Below are 19,352 nucleotides of genomic sequence, written 5' to 3'. Positions count from 1 at the left end.
TGAATTAAAAGACCTAGTGCAAATAATCACTGCATTTGAGTCAGAATCAGCCTGTACCTCTCACTGCACTGAGCCGAGCCTTGCATTACCCTGTGCTCAGAAATACAATTGGACTGAAGTGGAGATGCTGCATGCAGGGGTGCTCCTGCAGCATCCCCAAGTCGAATCTCTCCTGAAAAAAGGAACACAGCGCAGCAAGCAGCAGAGAGCAGCTTTTGGAGGGAGCCAGGCTGCAAAGGAGAGCCAGAAGGATATGAGAGTTGGTCTGGTAGTCTGAAGAGAGGGGATAGAGAGATGCTGCTGAATGAAACTTATTCAAAATCTGAAAACAAAAAGGCACTGCACTTTAGGTAAGAACCAAACATAAAAGCCTTTTGTTGTTTTGTAGCTTTTGGCTGAATAAACAATGCCTTGCTTTGAAGAAGCTGTTTCTGTGTCATTTTAGTCAGCTGGTAGTCACAGGCTCTCAGTGGAAGAAGGTCTCCCAGTACCAAATGTAGTTAGGGCCTTTACATTTATCCTAATTGAGGAAGCAAAGGGGCTGCATCATGGGATTACTCCCACAGGAAAAATAATAAATAATAAAAAAGGCAAGCCAGCCACTTGGGGGTGCAGGCATGCTGGGCTGCCACAGCAGCTAAAGTGCAGCTTGGCTTATAATTATGACAGCTGGGTTCTTGGTTGTAAAACAGAGATAAGCCGTAAAATTAGCACCGTTGTGGAGAAATGGTGCATTAATATCAGAAGCTTTGTAAAGGCTTTCTAAACATCCCCTATCTCTGCACTGATAGAAGAGCAGCTCTCCAGGAGAAAAATAAGTATATTTTTCCCAGACAGGAGTTCTTTAGGGAGATCTCTGGCATGGACACTGACTAACATCGCAGTCACTTAAGTAGATGCAACCTCGGTGCACAAAGAGGTATGTGCAGCACATGCACAGAAAACACAGGAAAAGTTTGAATGCTACCAGCTATTGTTTGTTCAGAGATATGCTGGAAGAAAGTCTGTGCTAATGTCTCTGCTACTGTGGGCTTCATTAGTGGAGAGAGGAATTTTTTCTTCTTTAGCTGCCCTAACCTGCTGGGTAATTTTGCAGTGCACCACGGAGCCTCACACCCCTATTCTGGGTGAAGAGGGTGTCTGCGTGCACCTGTGCCCTGCAAGCAAGCAGAAAATGCTTCGGAATCCTGGGTGCGAAGTGCCCTTTATCGAAGTGTGTTATTTCTAGTAATTTCATCGCTTAACCAACACAAAAGACTTGATCCTTGTAATTCTGTCCTGAAACTGCGGTGTGTAGGAACTGAAATACCTCCAGTGTCAGAGGAAAATGCATTTAATTGCAGGCTCAGAAGTAAAAGCAGGGCTTTAGGGAAGAGCTGTCACCCTGCCACTTACCGGCACTTAGACACAGACAAAGGGCTTGTAAGGAGAAGTTGGAAGCTGCGGTGCGATGGTAGCCACCAGGAAGGATGATTTAGCAGGTCATTCTGCGGTATCTCCCTGTCATATGCATCAGGTTGATACTGTCAAGTGCATTCTTCTCACTCTGCAACTACATTAACATTTAATTCAGTACTAACACGGGCTCTTTCACTAGAGGTGATGCAAAATACAAATATGAAATATATGAAGAATCTATTGTCTCCCACTGGATTATCAATGCTTACTTGACTCTTCTAACTCTATAGTCAACCTGTACAGGTCAGGCAGGAAAAGCAGCACCCATGCTGCCGACAGTGGTCCCACGCAGGACCTTTGCCCCCTTCATCCTCTACATGTCGGTGAATTCACCACCTTCTGCTTTCCTGCGGGTATTGCTGTACGGGGCAGGCTGACACCCGGCCTGCGGCAGAGGGAGGAAAGAAGGACACTGACTTAGGATGAAACTCCCATTCAGGAGTTTCAGGGGTGGAAAGGGGTGGAAGGCAGGACCTTCACCTTTCCCTCTGTACCTCCGGCAGCGGGACTTCCGCGGGAAGAGGGCCATCAACACAATACCAAGCAGTGCAGCAGCAAAACACAGATCCCCGACCCCAACCACACCAAACTTCGCCCGTTCCCAGACGAGGTCCCGGGGCACCTCGCTCTCCGCCGCGGCGGGGGAGGAGCAGGTGTCGGGGCGCGGCCGGGCAGCACCACTGCCTGCCGCCGGCACCGCCCCTCTGGAGCCGCTCGGAGCGGGTTTAGCGGCGGGACGGAGGCGGGTGTGCTGGCCAGGCTGGAGGCGCGGCGGCGGCACCTGGCGGGCGCGGCGGGGCAGCCTGCTCGTTGCTGGTAGGGCGGCGGCAGCGGGAGGAGCGCTCGGCCCGGGGCCGCGCCGGGAGGGACCAGCCTCGCCTCTTGCATCTCGAGGAGGAGGAGGAGGAGGAGGAGGAGGCGGAGGAAGAGAAGAAGGAGGAGGCTCTGCTGCTGCTTTTTTGTCGGTAGTAGCGGCGCGGCCGCGGGAGAAGAGGACGATGAGCCGTGCGGTGCTGGCCTGGCTGGTGCTCTGCGGGAGCCTGACGGCGCCGCGCCTCGCCCGAGGTGAGCGGCGGGGACGGGGACGGGGACGGGTCGGGTCGCGGCTCTCTCGAAGTCGGAGCCCAAGTGCGCGGGCTGCGGGGGCGGGTCGAGGGTTGCCTCCGCCGCGGCTTCCCTCTTACTGCCGTTTACAGATAAAATACTTCCCTGCGTTCCAGATAGTCGACAAGCGAGCCTCCTCCGGCACGTTCTGTTTAGAAACTATGTTTAATTATTGCGTGAAGGAAAAGCCACCGTGAGAGATTAATCCAGATGAGCTGCTGAGAAGGTTTGATAATACCCGCTGATAATACCCGCTGTAGAGCTGTCCACATTTCTTTTTCTTGCCTCTCCGCCCCAGCCAACGGGCTGCGTACCCAGCGCAGCGCGGAGCAGTTCGCAGGCACGTCCGGGGGTACAGCATCGCGGCAGCGCTGAGCAGCGCTCGGTAGGCGACCCACCTCTCCTTAACTAGGGCATCTCCAGACGGAGCACCAGAGACGCCTTCTCCCCCGCTGGAGGAGAAAAATAAAACCAAAAACCAAAAACAAACCAACAAACAAAAAAAAACAAAAAAAACCCACCGTCCCATAAGCCAACTTTAGAGGTTTCCCGGTTTTCTTTATTATAATTGGAAATAACCACTGGTGGTTACGTGGGTTTTCCGTTTTCATATTTAAAAAAAAAAAAAAGAAAAGAAAAAAGTTGCCGAAGCTCAGCTAGCGTCGGCGTGGGGCAGGGTAAGAGGCGGACGGGAGCCGCTGCCGCCACTGGGCTCCCCTTTTCCCACCGCAAGAAGCTCTCCATGCCCCCCCCATGTGCCCCAGCAGCGATGAGGAAACCCGCCGGCGGCACGGACTGATCCTCTTTGTCGGGCTGCTTCTGTCCCTCCGGGCGCTGAGCACTGGGGAAGGCAAACAAACCTCGGGGAGCTGAAGACCTTTGTATCATTCAGGTTGTGCTTTCCCTAAGCTTAATTGAACAAGTGTTATCCTAATGAGTAGTATAATGTTTTCATTGACTTGGACCTGTTCTCACTGTTATTCGCTTTTTTTTTTTTTTTTTAAATTTTAAAATGAAGCCAATGTATCAGTAAAATTGAATATTTTATTAGATCCTAAATTATTCAGCATTGTAGCGTCTCAAAATCCAATAACATTCACGCAGTTGCAGTGAGCATGCGGGTGGCTTATGCAATGTGTCCTTGTACCTGCAGTTTATGCTTAAAGTCTTTTAAGCACAAAATCTAGACATGCCGTAAATACTTTGCATTGGACTTCTGTAGGACTGAAGTGTCTTCTTATTTAAGTCTATGATCTAGCAGTGTTTTTAGGTAACTTCAGAACAGAGAGAACTTGATAGATTTTCTAGAAACAAGAAATAAAAGGAAAGAATCCATTTGTTCTGCAGTTGCTTAAGCTAAGCTGTAATTGTTCAGCTAAAGGGGTTGTCCTTGGCTTTCAAAATGGAACAGAAGAAAATTATAGTCTTTTTTTTTTTTTTTTTTTTTTTTAAGCTGCAGCAGAATAAAATACTGCTTGAAAAGTCTGACATAGTGCGTTAATTTTGCTCACTGTTAAGACTTTTAATAGGTCTTCTCAAGTTATGGTAAGTAAAGTAATGAACTCTTTGGAGAGCAGTTTTTGAACAGCACAAAACTTTTTGTGCATCCTTTGAGTATGAGTTTATTTAGATAGTGAAGTATAATGAGTATATCGTGAATGCCTATGGTAAAATCATATGTGCTTTGGCACATATGATTCCTTGCTTTCTCTGAGGGATAAATTCTAGCTGCAAATCAAAGTTCGGTCGCTTAGTTCATTGCTGACCAGTGTTTCAAGTCTACTGTTGGATGAAAAATACAAACTGCCTGTTTAGTAGAGCACTGAAAAGTAATGATGATGATCAACTTCCTGTTGATATGTATCTTCTCAAATATGTTTCTTACTTTTGGTATTTGGAACATATACACAGTGTTTCAGCAAGTCATTTTGATAAAGGGGGGAGGCAGAACTGGGAGAAGAACAGGTGATGAGTCTTTCAGTGAAGATGGAAATCTTCTTCTTTGTGACTGGTCTGATAAATTAGGAATCTCATGCACTGTAACAGGAATCTGTTCTTCAGAGATGCGTTTATATGCATGTGTACAATGAAACAAGATTTCAAGGGTGCTGTGACTTCTACTCTACAGCTTGCAAGGAAGATGTCAGTGCATTTTTAACAAGTAGTGTCCTTTTATATTCATTTCCAAACAGCTGTGAAGGTTTACATTTGCTTTGGTTGCTGTTCCTTAGTCAAATCGCAGCAAGAGCAAATCTTGTGTTTCACTGTGCAGTGGACAGGCAGTCACTACAAGAGTGACTGCAAAGTCTACAAGAGATGATTTCAGGTGGAGGAGATTCAGTGCATCTCATCTACAGAAGTTCCTTAGTCCCAGCACGTATCTTTTTGGAACAAATAAGCACAAGGCTACCTATAGGTTTCAGAAGACCGAGTGAGGATTGGGATCAAATGGAAGGAAAACATAATTTAGAACTGATGGCTGTCTTAGTTTCCCAGATTTTCCTCATGGAATGGGGTAAGCTGATCAGCTACTGTGATGGTGCTGTGAGCAAATCAGTGTATTCCAAGCCTGTACATTAAATGCTTTTGCAAAGGGATCTTCTGAAGGTTTGCCATTTGAGTTGTCCCTATCGCAGAGCCGATCCTTAAATTGTATTGTGTGTTTTGACTTCGCTTGATGCGGAATGTTTATGTATGGTTTGCCTAGTAATGATGCTGGTGTTGCCAAAACCAAGCAGATCCCATTCTGCTTTAATTTGCAGCTGTGCACTGTGAGCCTGAGATAAAATATTTCTGAACTTTAAAGGAACTGTTTCAGAGACGCTGCTTTTTCTCTGTTACAGTGGAAACTTTCACTCCCTCTGAGGCTTAAAAGTGTATGTATAGCCTCTTTCTGCAGCTGGAATGAGCTGCAATGGGTAAAGCTGCAGAGAAACATGAGAGGTAAACTGTAGGTTTGTTCCCATGTAGCTGTACTAAAGGACTGAAAAGATCACAAACGCTATTAAAGGCCAGCATTTTTCTGTTTCACTGAACACCTTTGCCTCTTTGGACAGCATCTGCTTCTGTACTAACTGCTGACAGTGTGACCTTGCATAATGATTTCCACTGTTCTTTTAACAAATTACATTTGTATTCAAATTGATTTTCCATGAGTGCTCATATAGCCTCCAGAAAGCATATAGAGCAGATATGCTTTTGCATCCAGTGTGTCTGGTCAGCCCAGGACAGAATTTGATGTCAAACCATTCTATCTTATAACTAGAATTAATAGTCCTGCTGGTATTATTGTTTGTGTGTGTGTGTGTGTGTGGTTGTTTTTGTTTGTTTGTTTGTTTTTTAAAGTATCCAACTTTGCCTTTCTCTGCCCTACTTATATCCTTTATGTTGTTTTCCAGAGAATGTATTTTATACAGAGCTGTGTTTCAATGATAGCATAGTGAACAGGATCACTGTATTATCTTCCCTCCCTCCCCCATTTTTCCAATTACGATCCAGTTGAAAATCAAGGCAATGATCCACTTTGGAAGTTATTTCAGAAGACAAAAGCTTTGCATTAGGAGGCTGTTCTTTATGCCTTGAGCTAGCTATTTGTACAGCACTTACCCATACAGCGGGGCTGGCATACTTGCAGTCATATAGCCCATCAATATAAGTAAAGGCAACGGAATCTGATCCTGGAAAAGTGATGTTTAGGGGACTGCAGCAGTCAGAGTAAATCTGTATCAATCTAAAATGTTGTGAATCTCCCTGCTGTCACTGTGTTACTGCTTCCTCTATTTTTTAAAATGTATGTATTTACTTCAAACTTACATTTGACTCCAGAGCCAGGAATATATCTGAAATCCTGGAGGATGATCCACATCACATTACAAATGATGTTTGGGCATCTTGAGGCCATGCTGCCTCAAGTTAGAAAGACTATGGGCTGAGCATCAAAACAACATTAATTTCTCTCAACTTTTTAAGAAATGTTTTCACACTAAGAATGTATGTTTAATTTTTATTAGTCAGATGACACATTAGGAAATGAAGGATGTGATAAGGAGATGCAAAACTAAATAAAGATTCTAAGTACCTTAAGATTTACAAACTTAAAAACCCTGGAAATTGGTGTGATACAGTGGAGGACCTGCACACATATAAAGGGTATGAAGTGAGGATGTAAGAAGAAAGCCAATGAGAGTGTAAGTTCAATGCACTGTGTCAATGATAATGGCTCTATGTTTCCTTTTTTTTTTTTTTTTTTTTTATTAATCAGCAAACTGTGTTACTTTCCATCACAGTGGGAGTGTTCTATTTTAAGTTTAAAAAGCTGAGAAGTGAAATAGACCATGAGTTTCTTGTCTGAGCAGCAGGCACAGGGAGATTGCTCTTCTTGCTCATAGCCAGGGCAGGAGCATTGCAGTCCAGGTAGGGAAGGCAAAGGTGTGAGTAAAAGGTGTGGTCAGCACGGGTCTGTGTCAGCTTTGGAGTGCTTCAGGCTGCAGGTTTGAATCCCAGTTTTGTTTTCGCACAGCTGGACTTTCTCAGCCTTCTTTCCTTCTTCCTTTCCTGCTCCCATTGTAACTCTTTCTTTTTTCGTAATTGTTTTCAGTATTAAACGATGCAAGGTTTGCATAGCCAGACCATAGCCCCGCTGTAAGGAAAAAACTATAGTTTAGGCACATGTGACTTCTTTGTCTTTGAGTATCTTTGATTATCCTCTGAGCAGTAACTTTGACAGAGCTGAAAGAAGTAGAAGACGATTGCTTTGCCAATTTTTAGCTGCAGTAATTTTATTTGCCATCCTTCTGTGTAGGGAGGCTGACAGAATTTTTATAAAAACTACGTTTTTCCTATCATTGTCAAGATGCTGTGTCAACCTGTGTAATTATGGAGAACTGTGACAGCAGTGCGTAAATAACAGTAATTTCTGCCCTGTGATTACTCATGTCTGCGGGTTTCTACAATAGTGAAGCTACAACAGACAATTTAGGAAATACTTTTGGATAAGTCTTATATATGCGGCATGTGTGAAAAACAGAAAACAAAGGAGGATTGATTTATTTTATTTTTAGTATTTACATCTTCATGTCTATGTCCTGAGCGTGCACGGCATCCTCTATCCCTGCTGGATATCACTGCACGCAAGCATTCCCTTTAATCCAGGCTTGCTCTCTGGTTATTCTCTATTACAGTCCCATAGGCTGTACCACTTTAATCTGTTTGCCAGTTTTCATTTTTCTAGCTAAGTATTATGTTTTCAGACAGTGGCATGGGCTTTGAGACTGTTTGTTATTTTTTTTTTTTCTTATCTGTACCCTTTGCGGCTTTGCAACAAACAGAGATGGAGAAAATATCATTTGCTGTGTAACTTGTCAGGTTCCTTACTTCTGTGAGGAATTGGGCAGAATTGCCTTACAAGGGCTTTTGTAGGTTAAAAAAAGATCTAGTAGCTGATTGCTCTCAGATGCTGTTCCATAACTATTTAAAAACCTCTGAATGTCCATTTATTTGAACAGTTTTAAGGCAAAATTAGATTGATACAGTGAATGGGGAAATTTTGTGCTATTCTTATGGAAAATAGCTAAAATGATGCATTAGTTCTCTGCTATTGATGCTATTGTCTAATTTCTTAGATGTTTCTGTTATGGTTTACCTCATCTAAAATGATGCATTGGTTGTAAGTACGCCTTCAGCGTAGATCAACCTCTTTAATAATAACTTTAATTTCCCTAGGTATGACCAAGCCCATCCTGTTCTGACCTCTTGATTTCCTTCACCAGGCCTCTCTTTAATCTAGAGTACTTGCACAGCTGCATATTTTCTTTCAGAAATGCAGTGTCTTCATACCCTGAAACTTACGCATGTGCTTGTGCTTTATGGTTCCTGTAAATGACAGTTCTTGTTTTTCCTTTTACTTAACTCTTCCCAGAAAGGTGGATATTGCTCATGAATTCAGCCTGCTACTGAAGTCACGGTGAACAGCCAGAGATCAGCCAAAAAAAAAAAAAGTAATTGCAGTAACGTCAGGCACAGTCAGGAATGTAGTAATCTCAGAGGTGTTGCATCGCTGGTGAAATCTGCTTGGTGAAGAAATCAAAGCAACGTTCTGAGCCAGAATTCTGAAACCTTCTGAGTACAAATCTGCTAGTTGCTGTTTACCACTGACATTTCCCTAATTTCAGCACTGTTGATGGTCTTACACAGAGCAACAGTGCAGCTTCTTGGGTGATTTATGCCAGGATCAGCCAAAAGCGCAGGAGCTACTGGTGCAAGAGCTATGGGAAGAGGGAGAGATGAGAAAGTGGTATGGTGCTGTTGGAAACTGGATGTTCCCTCACAAAGTTTTTGCAAGGGAAAATTGCAGATGGTTTTCTCAGTGGCAGCTTTGATATTTTTTCACAAACAACGCATTTCTGAACTTATCCTCTGAGTCCATTTTTCACTTCAAAGCAGGTGAATTTAAACCATTCTGAGTACTTAAACAAGATCATGTGTTCCTCTACCCTAGGTGTAAAATGCCACAGTCCTTCATGCCCTTGTGTATAGGGAAGACTGCTCTGAAAGTAATTCATCCTATTTTATGATGATGCCCCATGACATTAGAGGTGGAGATTAGTGGTATGGCAGTAGAGGTTGAAGCTTCCTACCAGTATTCTGTTACATGTTGTTGCCATGTGACAGATGGGAGTAGAGGGACAGTCTGACAGAATGGCTTCTGACATGCGTGTGAAACAAAGATGTGCCACTGAATTCCTCCATGTGGGAAAAATTGCGCTCATTGACATTCATCTACACTTGCTTAACTTTTATGGAGATAAACCAGTGGATGTCAGCACTGTGATGCTTTGTGGTGCATTTCTGCAGTGATGACAGCAATGGGAAGGACAAGCCACATTCCAGGTGTCCATGCACGACTATCACACCATAAAATGAAGAACATCTTGACCAGCTCTTCCATGCAGATTGGTGAATTACGACCTGGGAACTGTGTATGGGGATGAATATTGACTTCACTGTGTTGGAAATGATGGTGGCAACATTGTAACGTTGCAAAGTTTGCACCAGGTGAGTCCTGTGAGTGATCACAAAGGAACAGAAAGAACACTACATGCAAGTTTGGCAGGACCTGTTGAACCCATATGAGGCTGAAAGTGACAGTTTCCTGGATCACATCATTACTGGTGGTGAGACATGGAGTCATCTCTATGAGCTGGAGCCAAAATGACACTTTGTGGAGTAGTGACACGTGAATTCCCTATTGAAGTCTAATGATGCAGCCCTGAGTGGGTAAAGTAATGTGCAGTGTGCTGGGATAGAGATGGGGTGATCCTTCTGGATTTCCTGGAGCCTGGACAAACTGTCAACTCTGACCGCTACACTGTGATGCTGATTAAACTGAAGGTTCAAAATTCCAGTTAAGTTAGAGAAGCAGACAGGCTTTCTCTGGCAACTTGATAACACCAGGCCCCATACCACTTTGAAGACTGTGGAGCACATTGCGTGTATTGGCTGGACTGTCCTACTCATCCACTGTACAGCCTAGATTTGGCACCTTCTTCCGTCTGTTTAAGCTAACGAAAGATGAACTGTATGGGCAACATTTTCCTATTGAAGACACCATCGCAGGTCACCTCCACTGATGCAGATTTTAACAGGGATGGCACGCAGACTGTTATTCATCATGGTGAAAATGGTTGTGACTATGTTGAAAAATAATGTTTTGTAGCTGAGAATTTATTAAGTGGTGCTGTTCTACTCTTTGTATTTGTTGTAGTTTAATTTAGAGCAGCTGATACATTCTCTACTGTTGAGACCAGGTATAAAAATCAGATCTATGAGTACTCTTTGTGAGTAGTCATTGTGTTTCTGTCTGGGTACTTGTTGAATTCTTGTAGCTGTAGGCAGAGGAGCAAATTCTGTGTTTCTCCTGCACCTCCTGGTCCAAAGCATCTGCCTGCTACCTCACTGTCCTGGGGCCAATTATGTGCCAATTAACAAAAATGTCCCTGGTAGGTTATTTGATGAGGACAGATTACAGTGTTTTTCTTCCCTAATTATTTTACACCAAATATTTAGTTTATGGATAAAGATCACTCCCTGGCCACAGGCAGCAGGCAGGACGAGATGCCTTCCTGACAGATTCTTCTCTTGTTCCTAAGCCGGTAAATTGATTTAAAGCTGCTGGTGAGCAGATGTGGCTCTGGCTCCTCTTCTCGGCTAAAGGCTGAGCAGGGAGAGAGAGGCAGCCAAATTGTGTAAAAACACAACATGTTTCAGTTACTCTAAGAAACTCTTCAAAATGTTGACCTAAAGTATTTTGGTTGTTTGTTTTGCTAGTAGTTCATACATGTGTGTGTTCTGAGTCTGGAGCATGTTGCCCTGAGAGCTGTGGGTTCCCCATCCCTGGAGGAACTCAAGGCCAGGCTGGGTGGGAGGTAGCCCTGCCCATGGTAGGGGGTTGGAGCTTGATGATCTCTGAGATCTCTTCCAACCCACAACACTCTGTGATTCTGTGGTTCACTGAATATGTGACTTGATGAGGTGCCCTGACTTCATGAGGCAGCGTCCCCTATGTCAGCCTCACACCAGCTGTGGAGGAGCTGTGTCTCTTCCTGGGGTTCTAGTAGACAAGCTTTTTTTTATTTTTAATCTGTTTCCACTGCAAAGCAATCTTCAACTAAAAATAGATCCATTGCTTTCTTTTCAAGTAGTGAATTGTGTTTATGACATGACCCTTGAAGAAAAAATCTGGATAAAATTTTAAATCCCCACTAAATGTTTACTTCCAAGGCAAAGAAAGGGAGGAGGAACATGTCAAATCAGTGCCCCAAGGTAACCAAAATAAAGATCACTCAGATTTAATGTTGGTCATTTTTCTGAATGGGTTTTTCTTCTAAGGCAGCACCATTTTCTGATCTGAAGAATTGTAACAAGAAACATCATATCAAGGAAATTTCCTTCTTTATGCTTCTTTCATTCTTCAAGATTCGAGAAGGTATGCTTTCACCCTGTAAAACCTGGAAAAATTCCAGTCTGGTAGATACTGCTACTTCTTATGATAGCACCTTCCATAGCAATCTTTTGTCTCATGTGCTCGTGCTTTTATTTTTTTCACCTGTCTATTGAAGTGTTCACCTTCCAGATGACACAAAGAGAGTCCTCAAAGTCTGAAAACAAAGGTCAAGGCATCACATGGGAAGATGTCTATCACAAAGAAAAATAATGAGATTTGATAACATAAATCTGCAAAAAGCCAGGATGTTAGGTCCTCTGTAGAGTAAACTCTTGCACCTCAAGCGCTGCAGCTTCTTGCACATGGGTTTTAGTGCATGTGTATGTGAGGTGTTCGCATGCTGGTGATATTTACACAAAGTCTTGCAGGGATTTCACAAACAGGTAATCTTCTCAAATTGCTGTTTCAGGAGAACTCTCAGCTGGTGTTATTCCACGTTCTTGCTTTATTACTGCATGTGCAGAAGATTCTCATTTCTTTTTCATTTTCGAAATGAGGTGTTAGAAGCTTTTAAAATTCAAATTGCAAATGCGTATTCTGTTTACAGCGTGGTACATGTATTTTGTAACAGTTGGAATAATTTTTAAAAGCCTTTAATATAGGATCTCAGAACAGATTTTCTGTAGAAAAAGCAGCTTCAGAGCGAATGTAGTTTTGTTCTGCCCATTTTCCTGTTAGGATATGGCAGTGAAATTACTGAAGATTTTAGACATATTACATCTGTTCTTTGAAAGAGAACAGCATTAAAGATATAAAATTACTGTTCTAGTAGATTATAAGCTATAGTGTATATCTGCTGAAATTGACTTTATAGTAGATGCTACTTCTAAATCGATGCAGTTTAAAAATAAAATACTAACTTCTTTTGGATCATACCTTCCCTGTACACTGCAATAATGCTGCATTGACCTGTTCTTCAGCCTCATAGGCAGTGCCTTGGTGCTGGGCTCTGAGGAGCAGCGCCAAGGCCACAAAGGGATATGAGCACTGATACTTGACCAATGGATGGGTTAAAATACTTGTATGTACGACTCTTCCTATTGCAGACTGGGAGGAAAGGAAAAGTATTTACTCTTGACCCTCTCTGAGGCATAGTACAGTCTTTATTTTCCTGATGAACGTGAGTACTTGGAAGAAATTGTCCATATAGAGTTTGTGGTGATGTTCTTGGGGCTGTGTAGGTGTGCTGACGTGATCCTGACAGTGCTCAGAGGTGATCAGTCTGTCTTAAGTGGCGTGTAAAGGAATATCTTGTAGGGGAGGTTGGAGCATTACTGCATGACCATGCTGGTCTTGTGGCAGCTTTTGTCTTTTTCTAAAATTATCTATAAGCACCAACACATGACAGATCTTTATACAGTATTTATGTTCTGAGATCTTTATACAGTATTTATGTTCTGCATTATTTACCAAATTGATAATGGTGGTGACAGTTGTAAAGAAAAAAATGCATTCTGCATTCAGTGCAGCCAGCTCAGGCTTCCAAACATTCTCTGGGAGCATTTCCCTGCATTAGAAATGACTATATTTATGCTTGGTATCTGTATAGTGACCTAGTTTATTTATCGCTAACTACTCTGAATTTTTAGACTGCCTGTGCTGTTGTCTGGAAGAGCAAAGAGATTTTTATTTATTTGTTTGTTTATTTTTGTGAGAAGAGGTGCAGTTCTCTTTTGTTTGCTTGGATTTTTTATTTCTTCAGGCCTCTGGCTTTTATGAGATCCTACTTTCTTCCTTTGAACAGAGGCTTTCTGTGCAGTTTTTCCATTCTCCTGGAACTCTCCTGATACATTGAAAGCTTTCTACTAGATCTAAAAATTACCACTGTTACAAGCTGGAATGGCCAACGACTAGAATCAGCTGATACTGCAGAAGAGTTAGGGCAGAAAGTTCAGGCAAAGGCTTCACTTTGTCAAACGCAATGTTATTTGAAAATGTTTTTCATATTTAGCATTTTCATTGTACATTAATCTTCTGCTGCTTTTCTCTGGATTGGAAGTTTATCTTTTCTTTTATTTCCTTTTTTTTTTTCTTCTTTTTCTTTTCCTAATGTTGAACTGACTTGAGCTTCTGGATTTCTGATTTTTCAATCAGTTCTTCAAAGACCAAGAGTTCTGATAGATATTAATCCAAATTTGATGTTGGAAGTAGGTCACTATTCATATTTAACTCTTTCAGGAATTTAGATTTTTGTGGCTGATGTTGGTTTTGACAACTCTGGGATGTCTCTTTTGAATACTGTAGAATAACTTTACACCAAAGCTTCCTCTAGATTTATGCCTGCAGTTTTGCTGGAACCATTATCTGTATTGCAAGCTGTCTCTCCATGTCCAAATCCAGTAATTAAGACTTCAAATCATGTATGCCTGCTTTTTTATTATAATAAGTAAATTTTCGGGTTTTATGTTTTCCCTTCAGGAAAGAGCTGCAGTAGAACTCACGAGAGGACTAAAACCTCTGAAATTTTGGTTTGTTGAATTATGTTTTCTGGTTTGGACTCATCTCTTAGACAAAAAAAGAGAGGAAAAACTGACAGCACTGCATTAGATGTGTTTGTTTCTTTGTGGTCTGATATGGAGTTCTGAATCTGGGTTGCTTCACCTCTGATTTTGCAACTATAGGTACCAGGAAAAAGAAGAAGATCATTGGAGATTCTCTGACAAGATGGATGCAGCCATCTTTGAACCTGTTATCTTATCATGGCTGTTTGAGGTGGTACAGAGAGATTGGGGCCAGTGATAGGAGGCCTGGCAAAGAAAGTCTGGAGACGTGGCTGTGTGGGACAAGTGATTTAGTGTGATACTGGGTGTAGAAAGCAGAGATACTAAATGCTGCCTTTGCCTTGGTCCTTCACAGCCATTCCCACATCCAGTATGGGCTATAATAAATTGGATGAAAAAGTTGGTTGGATGATGGGACTTGGAGGGCAATTATTGATATTGGTTTACAGCAACTGGGGAATTGATGGGGTCTGTCTGGTAACCCATTTAACATCTTTATCCATTACCTGGAAGAAGTCATGGGGGACTTTTGACTGAGTATATGAGTGACACAATTTGCATAACCACAGAATGCCCCTGAAGGCAGGGCTGCCACTCAGAGAGGCCAGACTGGGTGAAAGAGGTAGCAGGAGCCATAAAAAGGGACAAATGCAAACTGCTACCCTAAGAAGGGAGAGCTGCTATAAGGTGATCTGTTTGGGATACTCAGCTCAGGAAAGACCTGGATAAACTAAGATATAAGGTCAGGGAAGACCACAGCAGTGGTCAGGACTGAAGACTGTGCCTTGCAACGGAAGGCTGCAGGACTGTGGCTGGTTCAGTTCTGGGAGATTTTGAGATTCCGGTGGCAGCCCCAGTGCACGTGGGAAGGAAATCAAGGAGATTGAAGATGGACCCTGCTTAGTAGCACATGGTAGGAGAGTAGAAATTTGTTCTTTAACTTTGATCCTTACTGTAGGGCAAGCGTGAAGAGTTATGCCTCTTCCAAGAACCCTTTTGACCAGTTACACGAGATTCAGATGGTTTTGTACAACTACTCTTCTGCAGAATACTGATTTTTTTTTTTATTATTTTTTTTATTTTTTCTCTTTCTGCGTAGAAGTTGAGGTTGATTTTATGTGCATACTACCAAAAAAAAAAAAATCTTAAGATCTGCTGCAGGGTACATCTGGTATTTTTTTTTTTCTTGCTGTTTTTGATTGCTGACTTATTTTATAATTGTTGTGTATCATTAATATAGTAGTCTAAGCAATGTAAAGCAAGCCATGGTTTTCAATGTTGTTTTTTTGTTTGTTTGTTTTTTTGCAGTTCTCCCTTAGTAGTTTTGTGGCTAGGTGGGCTTCAAAGATTTACTTTCATTATTAAGTCACATAAGACTTCCTTTTATGCTTGTTTATGAAATACAAATGAAATAAACAAAATAAAATGATTGACAATACATAAAAATTCTCCTTGAACATTTTCCTCCTTGAGATGTTAATAATGGAAACATCCAGTTTCTGAATTGTGACAGAAAAACATCTATTTCAAGGATATTGGAGTGAAGTTATAAGTCTGCGTTTTAAAATGCAATCTTGATTTGGCACAGAAGATCTTAGGCAGAAACCTCCTGCTAAGATGATGAGATTTACAGATTTAAGATTCAGTGATCATGCAAAGAGTTTAATAATTCTGCTGATATGAGTGTTAAGGGAAGAAATTAAAATGAACTGAATTGGTGATTCATTTTGGTTACGCTCTGGGGAAAGACCAGACATTTCCTAATAATTAATTATCTAATTTAAAACCTCCTTGTTTCTTGGCTGAAGTAAGAAGATAGATATTTTGTAAAATAAAGCAGCTGATCTTTAAAACTAATGGGAAGTGCAGTTTTTTTTTTCAGAAAAGCTATATGCTCTTCAGTTCATGCGGCTCTGCTTCAAGGAATTAGTTTTGAGCAAATTGGCCAGTAAAAGAAGGTACCTTTAACTGATTTATTAATAAATGCTATGTATAAACAGCGATCATCAGTATGGCAGTCTGCATAAGAGGAAGAAAATGTGCATGAATTACACAGTATTGGTTACTTACCATTAATCATGTGCTGTGTTTCTCTTAGTTATGTATGAAATGCTTCTTTTATTTGAAAAATGAATAAATGTAGCTTGAATAAGCTGAGCAGTTCTAAAAAGTTTTCATTGCCTTTGATTGCCTTATTGCAAGTAGAGAGTGTGCAGTATTATTTAGAGTAAAAAAGACACGATCTTGCAGTGCTGTGCTGAATGCTGAAAATGTATTCTTGAATGTAAACATTTTGCTGTTTATCACGAAAGTCATCACCTGGAATTATATTCAGTGTCAATATTCAAATTCCTGTAGTTTCCTCTAGAACTACAGGGAATATCTGTCAGCCAAATGTACCACTGTGAGAACCCTGATTTATGGGTATCCTTTCCATTGTTAACTTTTTCATTTCAATTCTGAAATGGTGCCAGTAATGCTGATATGACACTGGTGGCATAATGTGTGGAGGATGCTTAATATCTTTGACAAAAAAGTTGATTTCTGTTACTCCTATTTAGTGCATTTGGCTGCAGTAATAAGTTGACTGTGGTTTATTTTCAAGCCATTGGCTTGATTTCCAGTTGTGCTACTGCCATGCTACTGTTACTGTAATTTCAAGTCTAGTGTATGAAATTGCTTTGCAAATGTTATGGTTGATAATTGGGCTAGGCAGTACTTTTCTGTTTTTGCAAGAAACTGTTTTGAGTTGCAGTAGAGCCAATGGCATGGTACAATTTTTCATGGCTAGTTTTTGAAGATCATTATTAAGTAAATATGTATTGCTGGCTTTAAATATCTCTAATCTCACAGTCTCTAGGGATGCATCAGCTGGCACCACTGCATTGTATATAGCCAACTGTATGAGGAAACGAATGCCAAAACATTGCAGCTTAAAAATACTGGCAGAACTTAGGTGGTAGCTTAATGAAGTATGAAACAGCAATGGTCAAAATGGCTATAGTGGTGCTGATTTGCTATGACTAATGAGTGTAATAGTATGACAAGGAGAGTTTTAAGGATGGGTTCAGAGAAAATGAAAGGCAGCTTTGTTGAACTTCTGGGGGAAAAAAAAAAAATCTTTCCAAGGCTAAATGGCGGTGTGGAAGAGAATGAAACACAAGTTGATTTGGATATGACTTCTTGAATACATGGAAGGTTCAGCTAGATTTCTTGTTACTGAGTAAGAGATGATATGTTGGAAAGATCCTTTCAAAGTGCTTTGAAAATACTGAGTAGTGACATATGCTAGATGTGATAGGAGAAGGTGAGAAAACAGAGTAATGATCTAGTTAAAGCAAAATGCTTGTATAACACTCCACAGTAGTATTCAGAAAGTTATCATCTATTCAATTTCTGAAAGCACAAGTGAAAGATGACAAATCAATACAAATTCAAGCAAATGAGAACTTGTGATAATTAGCTGTGCCAGTGGATTGGAAAGGCTGTGCCTTACGGATGCAATTAAAGGAAAAATTCAGCAGAATGTCAGCAAGCAGTGATACCAAATTTTCCCTTTTTAGAACCAAATGGTGAGCAAAGAAGGTGATCATTATTGCAGTGTTCTTACTTGTACAGTATAAGCTTTTGTAATTGAAGATTATTCACATAAAGTGAAGCAGTGGAGGTATCTGAAGACTTAGATGGAGTAGTTTAATTATTAGTTAAGCTAACAGAATGAAATAGAAATTTAAACAAGGGGTGATGTACCTGTAGTAGAGATTTTGGTGGGGAAGAAAAACTTAATCCATTTCAGTCTTAATCCCTTCTGACTTTTTTTAAAAAAGGAAAAGACTATACTGGAAAGTCACTTATCCACTTTTTATGGAATGTGGGAAATAGTGAGCTCCCAGACCAATATGCATATACAGGAATTATGCTATTCTGGGTTGAAGATGAGAGATCCTTATACTCTCCAACCAAGGAAATGAGATCCAGGTGCTTTTTCAGGTGTGCTCTGAATTTATCCAAACTAATCTGAATAATTAGGGGTCTACAGCCTTGGAAAAGTCATGCAGTCAACAGAGACCATTTCAGATTTAAGTTATGAAGACCAAGGGTTAGATACTTGTGACCAAAAAACACACTCTCAGTACAAATGATTTTATATTAAACAAAACTGAAAAGTTGGATAACTTTTGCAGGCAGATCATGCCAGTATCATCAGCCTTTTTTTTTTTTTTTTTTTTTTTTTCAAGTGATCTGGAAGATGATTTAATTGTATTGACTTTCAGAAACTTATTTATATCAGGCAGTATCTGAAATTTTTAGAGGGCCACGTGTAATGATTCAATCAACTCTTCAGGTACTAGAACATCTTTCAAGAGAAAAAGAAAGAAATGTAATATTGTGGTATGTAGCATTATTGAGATCTGACTTAACAGCTCTGTTTAATATCTTTATTGATGATGTGGATGAGGGAACTGAGTAGCGGAGAATGATCATTTCCCTGCTCCTGCTGGCTGCGCTATTTCTGATACAAATGAGGATGCTGTTGGCCTTCTCACCTGGACACACTGCTGGCTCATGTTCAGCCAAGCATCAACCAGCATATCTGGATCCTTTTCTTCCATGAAGCTTTCTAGTCACTCTACCTCAGTGCTCTGGTGTAGCATGGGGTTGTTGTATTCTTCTCTAATCTCCACTTTCAAAATATTTTAGGTATCTCGTGTTCAAATTATATTAAAAAAGCTGTGTAAATTAATGCTTAAAAATAATGGAACATTGAGAAAGAAACTTCTTACACTATGTCTCCAGTCTGCACAAACTAAAAAGGAGATTGCATGTTCAAATAACTCTACATTAATTTAGTCACGAAACAGTTGAAATCAAGTTTTCTTTTATTTTAAAGATGAAAAAACCTGGCAGTAAGCTGTAGCTAGAAATCATCCAGATGAAAGATTTATACTTTTGTTACCTGGCTTTTTAGGGAGTATGAAGGAGACCTGATTGAAAATCATCAGTCTTTTCATACTATGAAGCTTTTAAAATTTTAGATTGTTAGAGGATTTTTAGTGGACGTTATTTACTGTGAAAGTAAAGTAAGTGGAAGATAGATCTTGCATAGTTTAATGCTTTTATTCAGACATACTGGAAAAAAAAATGGCAGACACCTTTGCAGAAGTAGTTGGTTAGAGATGATAAGAGAAGATTAACCACAGAAATACAAATAATGAAGGTTATTTATGCTTTTGTCTTCATTGCCTTCTCTCAGCAGTTGCAGAGGAGCCCTGTTTGCATCTGTTTGA

At 40.9% G+C, this 19,352-nt stretch overlaps 1 protein-coding gene across 2 annotated transcripts in view; it reads left to right on the top strand.

Moving 5' to 3' along the window:
* The first annotated feature begins 2,177 nt into the window (after positions 1-2,177).
* EDIL3 (EGF like and discoidin domains 3) overlaps positions 2,178-19,352 on the top strand; it is a 272,911-nt gene continuing 255,736 nt past the window's right edge. The window contains exon 1 of one of the 2 annotated variants that reach the window (XM_085213568.1): positions 2,178-2,523. In XM_085213568.1, the coding sequence (XP_085069694.1) occupies positions 2,457-2,523 (67 nt within the window). In that variant the 5' untranslated portion in view covers positions 2,178-2,456. The remainder of the gene's footprint in view (positions 2,524-19,352) is intronic. The other variant, XM_085213567.1, reaches the window with a different exon arrangement.

Source organism: Meleagris gallopavo, chromosome Z (assembly GCF_905368555.1).
Source record: "Meleagris gallopavo chromosome Z, MGAL_WU_HG_1.1, whole genome shotgun sequence".
Lineage (NCBI taxonomy): Eukaryota > Metazoa > Chordata > Aves > Galliformes > Phasianidae > Meleagris > Meleagris gallopavo.
The sequence above is the reverse complement of the archived record's forward strand: the minus strand, read 5'-3'. Positions and strand labels throughout refer to the sequence as shown.